Here is a 20243-nt window from a genome sequence, read left to right as displayed (position 1 = left end):
GGGTCTAATCCAGCTAAACATTCCAGGAGCCTCTTAAGGACACTCCAGAAGCAGTAAATTCCAATCCAGAGTGCCCTCACCAGAGTGCAGGACCGAGGGAGCACGAAAAGTCCAACCGGTGCCCAGCATTCTGCATCGGTGCTGTTTACAAAGCACTGAAACTGCGAAGTGCCACTGAAACTAAAAGAGCCTGTAGCTGCCAACGAGCTTCCCGAGTACTGCCGCAGGATCCCTCCAGACGTCCTCCCTCTTGTCCCCATCACTCAGGCTCAGGAACCAGGGTCTGCACTGCTGTAGCAAGACGGAATACAGCTGGACAACCTTTTCTTCTAAACAGAGGTACTGTTTGAGCTTGTTGGCTCACTTGAGACTTGCACCTACTTACTTTCGGAGTTGATTTCAACTGCCTTTTCACAGGCTTAACAGCTCTGAATTCTCTTACTTTGTGCAAGACTTTTATCCAAGAAGTGCATCAGATCCATTGACTATGTCAAATGACATTGGCTGTCCTGGCTCCCTAAAGGCACCCCTCTAAATCCAATGACTTTGACATTACTTCTCCCCTCACAGGTTGTGGCTTGTTAACCCTGTTAATGCTGTGAAAGGCTTATCTAGACTTCATTGGAGGATTCAGTTGTCGTCACATATTCTGAGAATCTGTTCAAACCTTTTTGCTTCCCTTAACCTTTCCTTTCTGCAACTCTGAATCTGTAAATTATGCTAGTGTAATATATAAATGCTAATACTATCCTTGTGTTTGAGTCATCTCCGTGTGTAAGAGAAGTGTATGAAGCATATCCAAAGATTATTCACTGGCTTCTTTGATTCTGAAAAGTAATTTCAAAGTGTATTCGTATTTTTACAATCTTTTGCCTTTTTAAAGTATACTTATTTAAAACTGACGTTAAATAAATAACTGTTTATAACTGAAACCTTGTGTGCAAGTGTTACTTGGCTACTTGTATTTACGGATTTCAGATGTGCAGCTCACATTTACCCTTCTTGAGATAGCCCTGGCTGCTCAGTCACACTACCAACTTGTCTAGTACAGACCTACACCAAAAGGTGGGTTACCTAATATCAAGCAGATAAGTCTTGTGTAGTCTCACAGTGTGGCTGCACCAATTCTTACCTAACGTGGCGACAGTGGAGAACACATCCTTTCAGGAGCGCTCGATTCACTGAGTTCACCGCCTCACCCAACATGGTGAGTACGCTTGGCCGTGCCTCTCCAGCATTCCCGTGCCATCTAGTTGGTCGGAGATTGTGTCATTGGTAGATGCCACGCTGCAGCAAAAGCCTTGGTGATTGCATATAGCTTGACGGAGAGAGCTGATCAACGCATCTCAACACCAAGGTATTCTGCCACCCTTAGATCAGTGCTTCCATCCCTAGTGTCTTCCTTCTTTGTCTCCTTGCTCTTCTCCTTCCTGTCCCCATCTTTACTCCTGTACCCATTTTTACTCCTTTGGTGTTGTTCGTTGACTTCCGGTCTCTCGTTCCTCTATTCCTCGGAACTACTTCTTCCAAATACCATTTCGGAGCCCGTTGGACTCGTAACCCCACTTTGGATCGCCTCTTCCCATTAGTGTGGTAATTGGGAAATTGTTCATGGTGGATCCTTACCATCTACTCTCCATACCATCAAAGGGTTTTTTCACCCCTTGCAGGTTTTTCCTTTTTTCTTTTGGGGTTCGCTTTGGGGGTCACGCCGGCTGTAGCAGTCACTGCCGAGCGGTGTGGCTTCCGGAGAAGACCGCCCTTACCTGCCGAGTTCATGGCTGCGGGATAATGACAAGAAACCACACAAGTTTACTTGTAAAGCTCAAGTAAGCGCAAAACTTGATACCAGTGCTAAACCTGACAAAACATGCCCGATGAGAATAGGGGTTGTAGATAGAAAAGAAACAAATAAATGAAGTGGACAAATAAATAATATTTGGTAGGTTGTGCAGAGAGCACAAAATACGGGGAACAGTAAAAGCTGACAGCATTTTAAATCGAATAGGCCCCTGGATGTAAAATGAGCCAGAGCTAGAGCAAGACCGTAGGCATGATTAAAGAGACGATAATGTATACACAGCCATAATTGGGGAGATGGTACAGAGAATGCTGTGATTGACTGGCACGCATGAGAGCGCATAAGGCTGTGCAGCCATGGAGTTAGTTTCTGCCCATGGCACGGGTACATCCAGTGACGTGTGAGAGGCCACCGATGAAGGCAGGATTTCCTGCATGAGAACTAAAATAGGGATCATGTGGGTACTAGACACCAGATCAGGTCTTCTTACGTGTAAAATGTCATGCGGGTAAACAGGGCAGAATTGCAAAGGTTGTGCATGGCGTAAAGCCATATACCCTCAAGGTTGAAGGATGTTCTGCTAGGAAGTTCATTGGTAATTTGACGGACTAAATGCATCTTACTGAGTTTTCGGTATGAACCCCATCATGTAAAATCCTATTAAAAAAAACTGACATTTGGTAAGCTCTGGTGGACACCATTTTGGAATAGGGATACTCTGCAGGTTTTCCTTTCCATTTCTGCACAGCTGTTTTTAAATAAATTCCTGACTATCTTTTTTGCCTGTGTTGCTTATTGGATTACCTGGGGTCACAGGAGAGTTTCTACATCTGCAAACATAATATACTTTAAATGACAGGTGTCCTACCTTGAGTATGAAGCTTTGTTCAATTTACCTCAGAAATGTTTTTGTCCGTCTCTTTTCTTTTTTCCTCCAGCTTTCTCTCAATGCCAACAATTCCAACAGCTCTTGTTCTTCCTGCCTGCAAAGGCAAACAAAGAAATAAAGGATCTATCAAGAGTTCACACACGTTCACACACGTACACGTTCACACACGTACACACACACGTACACACACACCCACCCCCCCACCCTCCCTATATTTGTTTAGGCCCAATGGAATTGCAACACAAACATATTATACAAAACAAAGACCTCCTGCGATCAGCAATCTATAAAAGATGTATATCGCAGTGGAGGGAGAAAAACACTGATGATGACGTGTCATAAAAAATAAAATAGGCTGATTTAGATGACCAAAGCTCACTGCCTTTCATGAACATTTGGATAAGAAAATGTACCATGAGAGAATGGAAACAGATGCAGAGGGTGAACCGATGCGGTCGCAATCGAGCACTGGGAAAAAGATAAGGAAACTAAGCATGCTAGAACACTATGAAACCTCAGATGGACGCTGGATGTGAAAAGGCAGGGGAAGAGACATACAAAACCATCCAGAGACCCTCCAGAAAAATTCTTCAGCCTGCTATTCCATTGCAAAAGAGAAAATACCATATGCAAATCAGATTTGGTCCCACGCCAAAAGGGGCACATGCCTTCTGCATGAAAGCCACAAGCAGCCCCAGACATGCTACGGCCTCATGTTTCAGGATTCCTTCATTTAACGTATTTTCATACGATCATAAATCAAACATCTTAATGAGATTTGTTATTGTACTGTGTTTGCATTTACCGATTGATGGGAAACATTACACCACTAATGCATATAGAACTGATGTATTTGATATGTCTAGTTAGGCGGAGAGATGGACACACATAGCACCTTGTAAGTGAGATGAACCCCATGTTCAAATCAAAAGAATCAATACAAACGGCAATAGAAATGAGGGGAAAGCGAAAGGCGATTCCCACTATTCCTGCACAATCTGTAACTATTTTCAGGCTATCAAAACAGAATTAAAATGCAATCATTAAAGTGCCACTAATACACCAGAACAGTTATGGGAAGTTCCAAATCTGTATCCTATATTGATCATTCTTCCGTTGCTGCCACAGAAGCCCTGTGGGAGAAACAGGGATTGTGCCCATACAAAATAACCATATGTCATAGTCAAACTAAGGCCCACATATTTAAATAGTTATTATTTGGTATTATTTTAAGGAGGCATGACCCCCTTTCTAAATTACTGACACACTGACCAAACATTCAGCTACTACTGACTTTATTATGAAGAATATCAGTTAATAAACCCAACAAGGATATTCATTAGGAACCATGCAAGGAAGATATACGAATTTGTGTTTAGCAAAGCAACTCTGTAAGAGGAACTATGGGAAGCTCAGAACATTGAGAAGAAGACTTTGAGCATCATTACGAGTTTGGCGGTAAACTCAATTGCCATTACTGCATTTACTCAGTCACTTGGAGTCCCACAGACACTCTAGTTATTACCCAGTTTGAAGTCCCTGTGGGTGCCCTTGGAGACATGTGGTAGTACCTCATTCGGTGATACTGCATTGAGGAACACTTAGAAGCAGGCAGTTTTCGAGTGCATATCAGCTTCCAACCCCACAATAGCTTGAATCAGTAAAAAAAGGCAGAAATACGCCCATTTTCTATGCCTGATGTGGGCCTTAAGTGGGGATGAGAGCATGTCTAGCAGTGACGCAAACAAAGGGGCGTATTCTGATTGCAGCACTAAAGACATGCTAAACGTGACATGGGAGGACTTGGGTAAAATGTCACTTTCAGTTCGAGTCTAATTCTGTTGAGAAGAAAATCGAGGAAGGCATTAATTGCCGTGTCATCTAGCTATACCAGAATCCCATTATGCAAGTATTGCAGCAATTCTGAAGCTACACAGACCCTTATAAACATGAAAAGAGTTGGTACCTGCACACATTTCTGCATGGCACCTAGGTATACCACAAGAGCACAATCGAAGACATTTCCTGTAGCACAAACCAGGAAGGTGCACGCACATTTGTTTCTTTCAGCAACACTTCAGTGTTGTGGAATCCAGTTGCAACTATTTCCTTCGGAATGTTGTATCCTCTTACTGTGATGTCCTGGCAGAGAATTATAGAATTCATAATCAACTGCTATGATTGTCTCAGGAGGATAGCTCAGGGGCAATGTGCTAGCCTTGGAAGCAAGACCACACGGAGCAACACGGGTTCGATCCCTGGGTCTGCGCTTAGAAACCTCTGGGTATTAAGCGCGTCATAAATAACCTATCATATCATATCATGTCACAGCAGGGCGATACAGCATTTTCTCTATCACATTTGTTTTTTTATTTTCTGGGCTGCTGTGAGGTGAGCAGACAAGGAACTTTTTTAATGTTATGTAATTAAAAGGGGCAGTACAGCGGGTAGGTGTCGCAGAGGGAGCTTAAAACACAAAATAAAATTACAGATGGTAGCTTTTAACTTCGGGGTGTAGGGCAAAATTGCTGCGCAACGCCTCAGACTAGAGCGAAACGTGCCCTCTTAGTGGAATATATCCACGTAGTTGCTAGCCACCCGTCTAGAATTCCATATAGAATATATATTGCGAGTGAATCAGCAATGCTTTCAGCATTTACCTCTTTCAAGTTGCACAATGAATTTGCTTCCGAGATCACTCTGGGTAGCACCACTGATGGTAGGGGGTATGCTGACCTGGAATAGGTTTGCTTTTACAGAAGAGCAGCGGCGCACAGATGTTGGGGGCAAGCTTCAGTCAAGGGCTAACACTGAGCTATTTTGCAGGTGTTTGTTGAGCCAATGTATGGTGTTTAGCGGATGTAGAGCAGGTGCTGAGTGCTGAGCAGGCGTAGTGTGCGGAGCAGGCGTAGAGCGTGGGAGCGAGTTGTGGAACAAGCGGATGTTGTATGTGCGGGATAGAATGTTCGGAATACATGGAACGTTTGAAAGAGCATGGAAGTGATCGATTTTGAGTGCTTTAAACGGTCGTAATGCATGGAACAGTCGGAGTACATCGAACAGATGAAGTACATGGAACTATTGGAGTGGGCCCGACCTCAAATACCTAAGCTAAACCACCATATCACATCTCCACGCTTACTCGCCTCTTTACACCACCACTCAACTAGAACACAGCAATACTATGACACCATTCAGTATAGCGGTTCTCATACCATCATCTGCCTCATACTCCCCATCACCCTAATTAAACACTGCTGGTTACAGACCCTCCAGCCTAGGCGTTTCTCCTCAGGCCTAACGCAGCCAGGATCGGTCTGGATAAAAACCTGCCAGAACGAACACATACTCCTGATCTCTCAACCACCACACATACCGGTACGAAGCAGCTATCACACGAATGCCACACCAGCTGCACACATATCAGGTGCTCACACGCACCTTTTGCCTCTCTCTATTTTCTCTCTACTGACTTGAACTTCGGTTCCCGAGGGCGTTCAACCTACCAGCGCCTTGAGACTATACCAATGGTACATAAGGCGCTATATAAATGCAAAATAACATAACATAACATACTCTTCACTCCACTATGAATCCAACAGAATTAGGTCGAAGAGGGGGTAAAACTAGGTAGAAGGGTGTTGGTAAGAAAAGGAGTACTGACATTCAACCGCTACTTTACCAGCTGTGTCAGATCCCATTGAGGAAAACAAGTCAATTTAAATGTTAATTAATGTGTAGAATTTGTGAAAAACCAAAAGGTGCTTCACAACCTAGTCCCTGGGGATCCCGTACCCAGGTGGCCAGGGAAGGACCATCGCTTTTGCATCCTGACCCTGGGGGTGGCCAGGTGAGGGGGGGGGGATCAACTGGGTAGGGGTCCTTGGGGAGTGAGGGAGAAGTACCCGATGATGAGACATGGTATCCCCCTTTTTCCACAACCCATCTAACCCCTATCTTTGCTCATTTTATGGGAAACTACAGCTCCCATAATTTCTCCCCAATTTACATTCACAACACTACTGAGTCAAAGAAGAGAAGCAATGAGGTCAGACAGACAACTCCTACTGACTTGCAATGGCTCTGTCCCTGTAACAAGGCCAGGCAGAGTTGGGCTCGTAATCCTAACTATATACACCTGCCACCTGTTAGCACGCCAGTTCAGGCGAATAAAAGGTGGCACGCACAAGTACATTCTGAGCGACGCTCGGTACGAGAAGGAACAGCTCTTTCGGGGCCGATGCAAATCAGGCGATGGAAGTCGGAAGGCCAAGGGGCTCATCTGCAGTTACGAAGATCGAGAGAGAGCCAGGCGAGAATCCCACACTTTCGGGAAGCCGTAAGCGCTCGAAGGCTGAATCCAAGTGAAAGGAAAAAGGAAACCTTCAAGATACTTGAAAGCAGCCCACGACCCTCCCGGGTGAATGACAGAGTTGGGGAGGAGCAGAGGAGGCACTGGAAACAACTTTGACTGCTGAATAAAGAGCGTTGATGAAAGAAGACTGATTAACACAACAAGTGAGTAATTGAAGGCAACAAAAGTCTGGTTTGTGTTAAAAGCCAAAAGTAACTAACTCAAAAGTTGAAGGTTGCATGTGTGCCAATAAAACATGCACTGAAAAGGACAATTGCTAAATTGTAATTGGAATGGTTACAAAGTAACAGCGTGGTCCTGCAAGGCAAAATCGCACATTCGAAAGTCTCTGTGAAATGTTCAGAGTTGAACGGGAACCTAAGGCAAGAAAGTAACTGTGATCCCGAAAGATAGTTGAATGAATGAAAAGCAAAGTATGTGAACTCTGAATATGCCAAGTGGGCAAAGCATATGAACTTTGAAAGAGGCCAAGAAGACAAACTAAAGAAAATAAGAAACTACAACTATCAAGAGGTTTTGGTGTCACATTTGAATTTTGACAGAGGCCAAGAAGGCAAACCAAAGAGAATAAGAAACTACAAGTACCAAGAGGCATTGGTGTTGTAAGAGGAAGATTGTGGATTGTAGAATTAATGAAAGAGAGGTCAAAGTGGTCATGCAGAGGTCTATGTAAAATCCTTGCAGTTTTGAAAGTCTTCGACAGTGAAAAGAAACCAGAGACTGTGTTGGATTGTGGGAAAGTAAAGGTCCAAAGTGGAACTGTATATTTGTGACAAGACGGAGGAAGCCTAAGGAAGTGATTGAACTACCAGAAGCTTGAAGCCCAAGCCTGAAGAGTTATATTTGTACTAGTAAGTCAACGTGTGCAAGACTGAAAGAACTGTGCTCTCCACCTATACTTTTTAGGAAACTCTAGACCCCGTGGTACTGAACGCAGGGAAGGGAGTTGTTATTTAAGCCATTCTGACATTTCTTTTGAGGCACTATTTTCCTTTTGTATTCCCTTAACACATTTGTCATTTTGAGAAGAAGGGCAAGGTTAGTTTTTCTTTAGTATAGGCCTTTTTATTTTAACTAGAATTAATTGGACTGTTTGTTATTTAATTAATGGTCGAGATTGCTCCCATTCTAGAGTTAGGGCCAGTTACGAATTCTATCAATCCAACAAGAATACCAAATCAAGGTTTTCCAAACATGTACCCATTGTGTCGGTCTACTATTGATACCATGCCTTCCTTACAAATCCCAGCATTAAATAAGTATTCTCATAATGGTCACAATATTAAGGGTCAGGACTCGGGAACACTGAGTGAATTGAAATGTACCTGGGGATCCTTGCTCAGCTGAATTGATTGGGAGGCGGGCACACGCTCCCACCGCTTCTGTGTCATTTCCTCCGACAGGCGTCTCTGAAACTAAGCAGCAGCATAGAGATTTGTCAAGCATCAACAGACAGAAATGCACATGTATAAGAATGTAATCAAATAAAATACAATAAGAAACATTTATCAAAGCACCAGAGTATGCTTGTAATGGCCAGCTGACTTGTGGCAAACCTCTCACTTGACATACACCTCATCTCATACAGCTTGTTCCCAGTACTTTTCAATCCCAGAGCTTTTGCAGCAATACACGCGTGGGACTCGGTATCAATCACCTGCTTCATAATAGAGTGCAAGTCCTTGATTGCATCTCCCTTTTATATCCGCTCTTGGTGCCTACTTCATACCAAACATACCTGAAAAAAGTCAATAATTTCTTGTAAAATTATATTCAAGGTTCTGCTGGAGTGAGTCAAAAAGGTCTCTCACGCCATAGAAAATAGGAAAAAAAACACTGTTAATTGGTTTGCCAAGTAAAGATGGATTTGGCTATTTTAGCTAGACAAGGGGCCTCATCACGACTTGGGCGGTAACGGTAACGCTATTAGCACGGGCGGTATTAGCCCTACCGCCGAACTCCCCGGCGCTAATAGCGCCAGATCATGAGTTTGGCGGTAATGTAAGTCCCCATTCCCCACTGACCCCATTAGGGAATGCCCCATTCCCCATTGGGCTCAATGGGGAATCTTCGCGCTAATACCGCCGGCGGATTTCCCGCCAGCGGTAATAGCGCGAATTTTCGGCGGATTTCCCACCAGCTCAGAGCTGGGGCGAAATCCGCCGAATTAAATCCGGCGGTAATAGCGCTACCGCCGGATTTAAGGGTTACCGCCAAAGTCGTGATGAGGCCCAAGGATTTTTTGATTGACCTAATGGTTCATCAAGGCCAACTGCCTATTCAGGATCTGAAATTGGAGTCAATGACGAGAACTGAAAAAGAGTAATATTTGAGTCGGTGCATCCAGATAGGGCTGTCCATTTACAGAGGCAGCAGAATTCACAATACAGCCATTAGTGCAAACCGCCCCTGTCTACATTGCATGAGGATAGAATCCAAATTGTCAGAATTCATTCATGTTGCTCATTATCCTTTTGTAGTTGCTAAGTGAGATCGAAAGGAATAGCCTGGACGCATGAGTTTTGTTCTGCCTTTTGGTTCGTTCTAGTCGTCTAATGCACAGCTTTTCTTTAGTCAGGTCCCGTTTCCTACCATGGCTGACATTTTAATAATGATGATTTGATAGTTTGGGTTCTACTGGATCTCTTCCATTTAATGCTTCACATAATGAATTAAGAAAGCAGACTATCACTTGGGGCTGGGTTTCTTTCAGAGATTTATGATGTATGGTGCCGGCATTTCTACGGTTACCTCAAACTATTTTTTTTACATCCTTTTTTTTTAATGAGCATGATGCTGCAGATTGGCCATATATGAACTAAAAGACCGCAAATGTGTAGTATTTCCAACTTAGCGCTCTAATTTCTTTTTATCGCCATTATGTCTTCTCTGGCAAAAATTCCTTCTAGGGTATTCCCAATACTAACGCACTGGGTGAGATTCATGTTTTGCCAGTCAACCAACAGAGTGCATGTTTTCAGGTTGTCTGGGTGTTCTACCCAATAACTAATGTCTCAGAGAAGGTGAAATTGAAATTCTGAAGTGACTTGGATTGACCACGCAACAACATAATCTGAATATGTGTACAGAGCACGCTCACCTGAAGGTATCTTGGCACTTAGGCAAAGAAAAACAGATGCTCATTGTTTTGATTTATTGTTAATTTATAACACAATCACTAACAAAATCTACAAAGACGGTGCCTAAGCCTGTGGTTCGATTTAAAACGAACACCTCCAAAGAGGCGTAAGAGGACATGCTGAGATTTATATGTAGTGCTATGCCACCACCCAAGAACATTCTGAATTTCTATACTGTAATTGGTAGGTATAACTTGAGTAAACAAGTGTGGATGGGCCTGGTTTAGCCACACCTATATGATGTGGACAAACTTTGCATCGATTTCTGAGATAGGATTCATTTAGGTATTTCCAGGTGGAAAGGTGGGTGGCTTATTAACATTAAAACGTGCATAATGGTGGCCTCAGCACTTTGACTCAGATTGGCATGTCTTCCATGTTTGATAGCTGCTCCATTAGCCTTGTTTTTTTTCCCGGTACAGCGATTGGTTTAATATCATTTCAAGCCATATTTTATCAGGTGTTTGGATTTCCCAGATTCAAATTGTGGCTGCCAGTAATCATTATTTCTTCATTGGTCATAGGTTTTAATAAACATCTCCCCTGTTGTGTTTGAAGGTTTAAAAACTTCGGCTGCCATTTTGTTTCGGCCATGCGTCTCTGCTGGTAGGTGTTACGTAGATATTAACCTGACACGGGATGAAGGTAGGAGTTTGGTGCGCCGGAGAACTGCGCAATGCTGGCTGCTTCTCTCATTCCATGTCCCATGGGGACAGCATATGCATGAGCAAATAGAACAGAGCTCACTATACCAAATGTGAGGATAGTTCCAATTTAACAGATTAAAATTCCCTTGGAGCAAGGGTTTGTGATGGTCACTGAGGAGCCCACGTTAGGCTGAATGAAGAAATCCGTTCCTTACAGGCCTGACCTGACAAATGTCAGTGTGGGAAGCAAATGCAGCCTTTGCTTCCTCCTTGACTGCTCACGATTGAGGTTTGAAAGGATAGAAGGGCTTTGGCGGATCCTTGTATACCACTGTTAGGAAAGTTTATCTGAAGTCCAACTGAGACAGTACAAGACTCCACTCTTAGTATAAGGCTGTAGCACCTGAGTATATGGTAGCGTAGACAGAGCAGCCAGGCTTATTTTAGGAGGGAGAGAGGGCTGTAGTTTTGTCCAAAGAAATTGAAACGTACATATGGTCCAAAGAAACACTGAAACACTATGTATTGTAAAGATAAAGGGATTATTTAAATACAAGAAGGCCAAGATGAATCTTTGGTAAATAAGTACTATCACATTATATATAACCACAATTATAAAAACATAACACTATGCTTTAAAGTACACAGACCAAAGCACAGACCTTGTTCAGAAAGCCTAACAGTAATTCTAGGGAAGACAAGACCTTATCATACACATTTAGTAGAGGCCACACTTATTCATGGGGAGTAAAAACCATTAGTTACTTTTAGATTACTTTCTGTAATACAAGGGTAGTAGACCCTGTCAGTTATGCAGTGACACTGAGCAGGGAAATCACATGATCAACCAACCCTGATACGAGGATACTTCTCTGAATAGTGGAACACAGATTCAAGGAACAGTATATACCTATAACTACCTTTATGATAACACCCAGTTATACTAGGTGAGTAATATCTTTTGTTGTAATATTCAATTACAGTTGCTATTTAGCTCAGTGGTACAAAGACTAAGATAAGCAAGAACTCTTTAAACTAATTTAGGATTGCACCAGGCAGACCAAGGTCAGCGACACCTAAAGAACATTTTTTAGGAACGACACAAAGCTATTCTAGGCAGGTAAAACCTAATATTTTAATATAGTATTACAGTTGCTTTTCAGATCAGTGGAACACAGATTGAGGTAAGCAATAACTAACTTATGTTAGGATGACACACAGCTATTCAAGGTAAGTAAAACCTATATACTTTGTGGAGGCGCCATCAGCAATTTAAAGGTAAGTCTCAACCTAAGACCGTTTTAGACCAGGGAAAGCAAAACCCAATGTTACACTTTATGAATGACCCAATGTTATTCTAAGTAAAACCGAAGGCAGGCTTATTCTAAACAGGCTCTACAGCAAGTTAGGGGAAGCAAGACCCAGTTGGGGAATTTATACACCTATTCTCTGAAATAGTTAGTGAAGCCAAAAGTATTACTTTTGGGAAAGAGGCATAACCAATTCGCAGGAGAGTAAAATAACCTTGTATATACATTTCAGAATGGCACAACACACATTCAAGGTAAGTAAGAACTTTTGTAACGGTACACTCTCAGAGTTACAATTACCAACTAACTCTTTCACAAGTAAGTACTTTTCAAACACTTGTGCTTTTCAAAACAGAATCCTTTACTTATCCAGTCCTTCCCTAGTCTATTCCAAGAGTTCACTCAGAGGCAGACAAGGGACCCTAGTGATCTAGGTGCCGGCTGTAGGTAGGGTGATATAGGGTTCAGTTTCAGAAAAGTCAGAATTCCTGAGAAAGACTGTTCAAATAAGTAAGTAGTTCAATTTAACGTTAGTTAGGGTCCATGGGACTTCTGAGAAGACACCCTAGGAGGATTTGAGCAGTGGGCCTGGGTGACCTGGATGAGAGGACTCCCAAACACAGAGAACACCCCAAAAGCTTAAAAGAAATCACAGGCTTAAGGTAAGTAAATACACCAGCCAACACAATAGCTCAGCAGAGAAGAAGAGTTGCAGCAGGAAGACTTCAGGATCTGCATTCAAAAATCTGGTTGATGGATTCCTTTGTCATGAAGACGGAAGACAGGACTTTGGAAGGGATTTTGCAGCATGTACTACGGAGAAATCTCCAGGCAAGAGTGTCTTTGTGGTTGGATAAGGCTCTGTGGTTTTGGTTCCCTTTTCAGAAGCCAGGAGAAGACTGAATATCGCTGGTCGGACTCTCCTCTCTAATCTGGTCCAGCACACTGATAAGGGGACTTCAAGGACTTAAATCGTTTCTATAGAGAACCAGGAGGAGGTGTGAGAAACCAGAGGGGATCTCATCTCTCTCTCTCAGGTGGCCAGAGCATGGCCATTGCCTTTGGATCCAGACCCTGGGGGTGGACCAGTGCAGGAGGATCACCTGGGTGAGGGATCTTCGGGGAGTGTGGTGAAGCAGCCGATGGAGACGTAGCATTCCCCCCTTTTTTGTACATCCAACCCCTATTATTTAGGATCTGATGTCCCAACTCCCGACCCCCTTTCTGCAAACACTAGGCTGAGGAAGAGGGCGACTGAGAGTAACAAGACTAACTCGGATACATCGTACTGAACATGTCCCGTTAATCGAGTCAGGCAAGTCAGGCACTTGACTTCAAGTGCATACACCTGATTCCAATTAGCTCTCCTCACACGGATAAAAGGCGGAACCTAGAGACACACTCTCTTAGCAAGGTGGAACACGAGTACGAGCAGAACCTCCAGAGCAAAAGCGAACCTACTGGAGCAGAGCGACGGACCAGGGGAAGCAAGCAGCGGGTCAAAAAACCCAAGAGTTCCCTACAGGAGGTCTTTGCCTCCACAAAGAAGGCCAGATCCCAATATCGAACACTGCATTGTGTTTCAAGGACACCAGCGACCCTCCCGGGTGAACGACAGTTGGGGAGGCGAGGCCAAGCCTGTGGTACTAACCTTGACTCATTAAATGAAAACCGAAAATCAAGAAAGAAACGCACATAGCCAGTGAGTTGGCAAGCGACCTGAGAGACCGGTGTGTGCTAAGAAAGATTGAGGTTTGCAACAATATATCGCAAGTGAAGGCTGCACGCTTGTTGATGAGACGTGAGAAAAGGCAGACCTGTGAATGAAGTTTAAGATAAAGGCAGCTGTGGAATCAGCGATATTGAGTAACGGAGTGGTCTGGTGAAAAGGAGTACCCCATTCAAAAGTCTCTGTGAAAGGTGCATTGTTTGAAGCGATAAAAGTGAATGAACTGTAAAAGCCAAAGTAAATGAAATGAACCCCGACAGAAGGGGAGATGAAAAGTTGAACGTTGAATTCTGAGTCGAAGTGGTCTTGAGGTGGTCTGAAAAAAGGGAGCCCCATATCCGAAAGTCTTCACATCCGAAAAGCGGTCTGAGCATGGCTGAGGGAGACCAGAAGTGTGAAAAGCCTGGGGAAGGGAGCCCTGGCAAGTGTTGTTGAACTGTGCAAGGTCTGCAGAGGGGAACAAACGTTGAACTTGTGTGTTTGTTTGAAGAGGTCTGAGCCTGACAGAGTAGGACTGGTGTGAACTTTTTGTTTAGTTATTTGGGAAAGACTGGAACAAGAGCTTTTAATGTGGAAGGCCAGGCAGACCTCGATCCACGTTCCGAAACTGTTAAAGCCTGAGCCAGAGTGTGTCATCCTGCCTATAGAGACTGCCTTATTCCATGCTGTCTAAACGTAGGGAGGAGCGCGGACCCAGCCACATTTTTTTCTTTGTTGAACACAGATTTTCCTTTTATATACATACTTCCTTTACACATTATTTTCTACAAGAGATAGAGCAGACATTAGGTTTTGTTAAAATAGGCCATTTTGAATTAACAGACACGACTAAGACTGTTTTCTTTATTATTTGATGGTCGAGACAACTCCCATCCTAGTTATAGAGCAAGGTAGGAGTTTTCCCAAACCCACAAAGTTAATAAAGGTTTTACAAATTGTATCTTGTGTGTCAGTGTCATACTTGTGATACCATGCCTCCGCTACAGAGACTACCAAAGTTTCAGCTCGATTCAGAATTCAGAAGACCATACACAGCACAATACCTCGAAGTCCCAGGGTATTGGGGTATTGCAGCCCCACAAATTCTTAGCACGACGTGGGATAGATCAAAATGCAGGCTCTCCGGGTGCTGGAAATCGCTACAGCCGTCGTTTCTTCATCTTCCTCTTCGGTTTCAGCTCCAGTCAACTTTTCAGCAGCTTCCAGGTTCAGAGTTTTTATCAGGAACTACAGCACAACCTGTGCATTCTCTCTCCGCATTTTACAGGAAGGGGCGGTATGGCTGTCCAAGCAGGACAGCCAGCCCCCCACTGCGATTTGTTTCCTTTCAGGCAAGGTGGAAGACAAAGGGCTGCAGAGTTTTGGACTCTTCCCTGGCTTCCTGCCTTTCCAGACACTCTGGAGCCTAGGCAGGGAATCTAAAGGATTCCCGCTGAAGACACAACAGGCACTGAGGTCGTTCCCGCCTAATATGGCAGGTGAAGACCTCAGAAACAGCAAGCACACCAGAAATGGCGAACAAAGAAGGAGCCCACCATTTTAGAAAAATTGTGACCCTTATGTGCATTGCCGAGGCTGAATTAACAGCCTACGAGTAATAAAGACTAAAAGTCATAAAGGTAAAACCACTGCCACCAGCTATTCATGTAAAACTCACAATTGTAACAAAATGTTACCAGGTAAGTAAGAAAGGGGATACACTGTATCCCCTCAGCACTCTGTGCTGGCTCACGATATAAAATGTAAAGGGGGGTGAAAATCCCTCTTTACTACCTGGGAACTGTAGTTCACCCAAGTACATGAAAGAGAAATTAACAGGGGAGCCCATAGGGACAACCCAGCCTAAGCCCAAAGGTTGTTAGGAAACCTAAATCATACACTATGGAGAGACATAAAGAGTAAAAAATGTCCCCTTCACCTAGGGACAAGGTAAAATAGTTACCTAGTCAAAGACAAATGTTCTGGGGTTGACGCTGGTCAGGAAGATTTATCATTGATATGAAACTCCGCATAAAGGGATATAATTTGTGGAGGGCCTATCAACCTGATTCCTCTGTGTGCGTGCGTTTCCAGTCGAATTCCGCCATGGGTTTGTTAGGGAGGGTGAACAGAATTGGAGAGAAGGGACACCCCTGTCTAGTGCCTCTACCTAGTGAGAAGAGGGGGGATAGAGTGTGGTTGGTGAGGACCCTAGCTTCTGGGTTGGTGTACAGCAGCTGGACACACTTCAGGAAGTATTGTCTTATACCGAAGTGTTCCAATACAGAGAAGAGATAGTTCTAAGACACAGAGTCGAATAGCCTTCTCGCCATCCAAGGCTGCAGCAGATGCATTGGCTTTCGGGTTAATTTGAGCCATAACACCAAAAAGCCGTCGCAGGTTAAGGGCAGTGGATCGAGTGCGAATAAAGCCGGCCTGGTAGGGTGGACCAAGGTGGGCATTTGTGGAAAATGTCTGGTCGCAAGAATCTTGACAAAGATTTTGGCATCCGTATTAATAAGGGAAAGAGGTCTATACGAAGAAATGTTGTGTGCAGGGCGTCTGGGCTTAAGGAGCAGAGTGATCACTGCTTCACGCACAGAGTCTGGTAGTGTGCTGCACTCCACTGCTTCTTCCCACACCCTCAACAAGATGGGGGACAACATATTTTGAAATTCTTTATACAGTTCGGCGCCAAGTCCATCAGGGTCAGGGGCTTTGCCCGAAGTTAATGCCCTAATAGCGTAGGTGATCTCATCAACCGTAATAGGCAAGTCTAGCGCTGCACAGACTTCCAGATCTATGGAGGGGAGATTACGATCTCGCAGGTAGTCAGCTATTTCTTCCCTGGACCTAACATCTCGGTTAGAGTACAAGGTTTTATAAAATTCAGTAAACTTTGCAGTGATATCTTCCTCTCGGTTTATGACCTCCCCTTGTGCAGTGTGTATGCTGGATATCGGACTGTGATAGTCCCCTGTTCTAAGCATGTTGGCCAGAAATGTACCAGCTTTATTACTTTCGCTGGATCTTCAGGCACGGGCAGGGGTTGCCATATATAAGACTTCTCTATCCGCCAATGTATTAAATTCTCCCAATGTATGGTGTAGGTCTGCGAGGACTGATTTACTATGTGTGGCACTGTAATTTATTTCAAGGGTTGCTAGTTTAGAGTCTACAATCCCTAGTTCTTTCCTAACTGTCGTCAGCAGCCCAGTGGTTTTAGCCAGTAGGATGGATAACCCTCACCCACACCTTAAACGTTTCCCATAATATAGAGTGTGTGCTAACCGAACCCTCATTTAGCTCAAAGATTTCATTGATCTCAATTTAAAGTGTTTCACATACATGAGGGTCTTTAAGGAGAGCAGTGGGCATCCTCCAACGTTTAGCTCTTGGCGGACCGTCTCGCAGTGTTAGAACAAGAGTTATTGGCAAATGGTCTGAGAGAGTTCTGGGATGAATCTCGCTAACCGATATAGCATCTCAGAGGGAAGTACTAACGAGCCAGTAATCTATACGGGACTCCATGCCATGGACAGTTGAATAATATGTGTAACGCCAATCTAGTGGATGAAGAGTGTGCCATGCGTCTATAAGGGGTATCTGTGTCATTATTTGTCGTAGGGTGGCCGCTGCCTTCGTGATCTCACGGGGGATGGCAGAGGATCTGTCGAGAGTTACATCAAGTATCGTATTAAAGCCCCCCCCCCCCCCCCAATAGTACCAGTGGTTCATCAGGCATGTCAAACATACCTAGGACTGTCCGGTAAAAATCTGGATCATCTATATTGGGACCGTAGTTGTTGACTACCATAATTAGATGACCAGCCACCTCTCCCCAAACCAAGACAAACCTGCCTTTGGCATCTACCTTACTGAAAAGGTATCTAAATCCTAATGATGGGTGGATAAGTGTAAGGACACCCCTGGATTGGGCCGAGTACTCTAGCAAAGAGCACCCCAGCGTGGGAGGAAACTGGAATTTACATTTCTTTGTGCGTGGGTCTCCTGTAGTAACAGTATCTGCGGACTGTGTCTTGATATGTATGCCGCCACCTTCCAAGCCTTAACTGGATTATTGAGTCTGTGAACATTCCAAGAGAATAGTTTGATCGTCAGCCCGTTATTCAGATGAGTGGGACATGCCATGTATCACAGTATAAAATCAAACAACTTTATTCGGCCAAAAAAAGGGCATCAAAGTGCATCCTAAAAAACATTTCTAGTACATCATTAAAGTAAATACAACAAAAACAAGTAACAAAATCATGCAGAGGCAACACCCTCCAAGGATACCCCCAAACAGTGCTTTTGGCCAAAGGTAAAGCACTACTATCCTCTTGCCTCGGGAGACTCCCAAGGCGTCTCGGACCCATGATGGTCAGATTAGCCCCTGAGAGGGGGCTATTTCTAGAGGGGGTTCCCATGGGGCGCACAGAAGCCGGGATGGAGAGAGAACCGACTGTTATACCACTTTTCCTTGTCCGCCATAGGTCATTGCATTTTTTCAAAATGTTCCTAGCCATAGAGGTGTCCCCAAACACCAGTTTAACCGTGTCTGTTCTAGCTGGAGAACTGGGCAGTCTGGAACACTCCAGCAGAGAGACCCAAGACACAAACCCACACTCCCCAGCAGTTTGTAACCAGTGATAACATTTGTTCCTGAGGGCGTCCCTTGGTTCTCTTGTAGCTTGCAGTAGTTTTGGGACACCATGAAGAAAGATCAAGCTGCTGAAACCTTGGTAAATCTTGTGCCCTGATGGAGGTCTCCCCTGACCAGGGATTGGAGCACTTGCCCCACTCCCTGTTGAGCGTGTGTTGCCCCGAGCTCTCCCCTCTAAGTTCCGGCAAGAAAGGCGCTCGGCCCCCGGGACTAGAAACCCAGTATGCTCCCTCTGAAATGGGGTGAGTAAGGGGGGGGATCACCTCTAGATGGCTCATTGTGGGTGGGAGAGTCATAACCACAGAAGCAGGAGACAAGCAGGGGTGCAGAGGCTGAATCCCTTTGGTGGACACTAACTTGGGATCCTCTGAGCCCCCTGGCCCATCCCCTGCTAAACCCTCACCACCACTCCCCACGCCACCTTCCCCCCCAACCCTTAAGACCTCTTTGATCAACACGAATAGAAGATTTTTGATCTCGGCCATCTCAGTGAGCAGAATGTTACATGGACAGCTGGGCAGTTTTGCAGGTTCGGAGGGAGACGGGGCTGATGGAAAATGTTCCCCTTTTGAATGGGGGTTTAGAAGCCCAAAGAGGGCTGAGTCGCAGGAAGGAACTAGCCCCTGAGGGGACATCAATCGTAAACTCACTTCTGATGCTGACCGGAACATTAAACTTCTTCCCCCCACCCAAGCCACTTGAACCCTCACCCCCTGAATCCAGAGACAGGGAAACAGAAGAAGCAGTGGAATATACTTCAGGGTACGTTTCGGCTACTGGGGCAGCCAATGGCGAGTGCAGGGCTAAGACACCAGAATTTGGACCAGTAGTTGGACAGAGAGGGGCCAGATCCAGGGAGGCAACCATAGGTGGAGGCAAAGGTGGAGCCAACGACACATTCATACCAGTCAACTTTGAAATGCCCATAGAGATCCTCTCGCACCCGATAGCCAAAGTGTCAAAGAAAGTGGCAGTGGCCACACAATCAATGCCCCCTCCAGATTAACAAGGGGCACAGATACATCCAGGAAAGGGCCTGCCAGGCCATCAAAGGGGAGAGGAGTCAGGGCAGAACCATGCAAGGGCACATGGGACCGTGTTAGAGACACCACCTGAGGATTGGAAATGCAAAGTGGCTTGAAGATAGGGTCCACAGTGTGTCTGTCTTTAGCACACACAGAGGCTGAGTGCAAATGGGCAAGGGCTCCATTCCTGCGGGCACTCCCAGTATGAGCTCCCATTCCCTGCATGATACCCTGAGTTTGAAATGACATGCACCCCCCTCCGTCATCTGCCCGTAGTTTGCTTCCGTTGCCCCAAAGAGACTGGGGGGCCCTGTAAGTTTGACAGCAGCGAGGATGAGGAAAGGTAGAGGGGGAAAAGGAGGGAGGGGAGAGATGGCTCCCCAATCCAGGGTTGTGCAGGCTACATCCAGTGGGGGACCAACCATCATATAGCCTTGGTAGGGAGAAGTCAATTCCAGAGAAGGGTCTCACCTCCCCACACCACACAGAGATCGCACAGTTCTGGCCTGCACTGCTATGTAAAAAATTCCAGATTCCCCCCTCCCCCACGCAATCTGGTAGTAACTGGGACGGGCTCACTTCGTTGTCTGTGTTTTGGGCTCAGACACTTCCTTGAGTCCTTAAGTTCCCACCATCCTCAGGGTTCACAGAAAACACTATTCAGGCAGGGGTTATTTTGCAC

At 44.9% G+C, this 20243-nt stretch overlaps 1 protein-coding gene across 1 annotated transcript in view; it reads right to left on the bottom strand.

The window, feature by feature from the left end:
* Positions 1-20243, bottom strand: part of VPS36 (vacuolar protein sorting 36 homolog) — a 427280-nt gene that overhangs the window by 208766 nt on the left and 198271 nt on the right. The window contains exons 5-6 of the mRNA XM_069639283.1: positions 8391-8480; positions 2698-2784 (exon numbers count right to left, since the gene is read on the bottom strand). Coding sequence (XP_069495384.1) covers positions 2698-2784; positions 8391-8480 — 177 coding nt within the window. The remainder of the gene's footprint in view (positions 1-2697; positions 2785-8390; positions 8481-20243) is intronic.

The sequence above is a fragment of the Ambystoma mexicanum genome, chromosome 7q (assembly GCF_040938575.1).
Source record: "Ambystoma mexicanum isolate Mex_15411 chromosome 7q, UKY_AmexF1_1, whole genome shotgun sequence".
Classification (NCBI taxonomy): domain Eukaryota; kingdom Metazoa; phylum Chordata; class Amphibia; order Caudata; family Ambystomatidae; genus Ambystoma; species Ambystoma mexicanum.
Note: the sequence above shows the minus strand (reverse complement) of the source record. Positions and strands in the feature narration are given on the sequence as shown.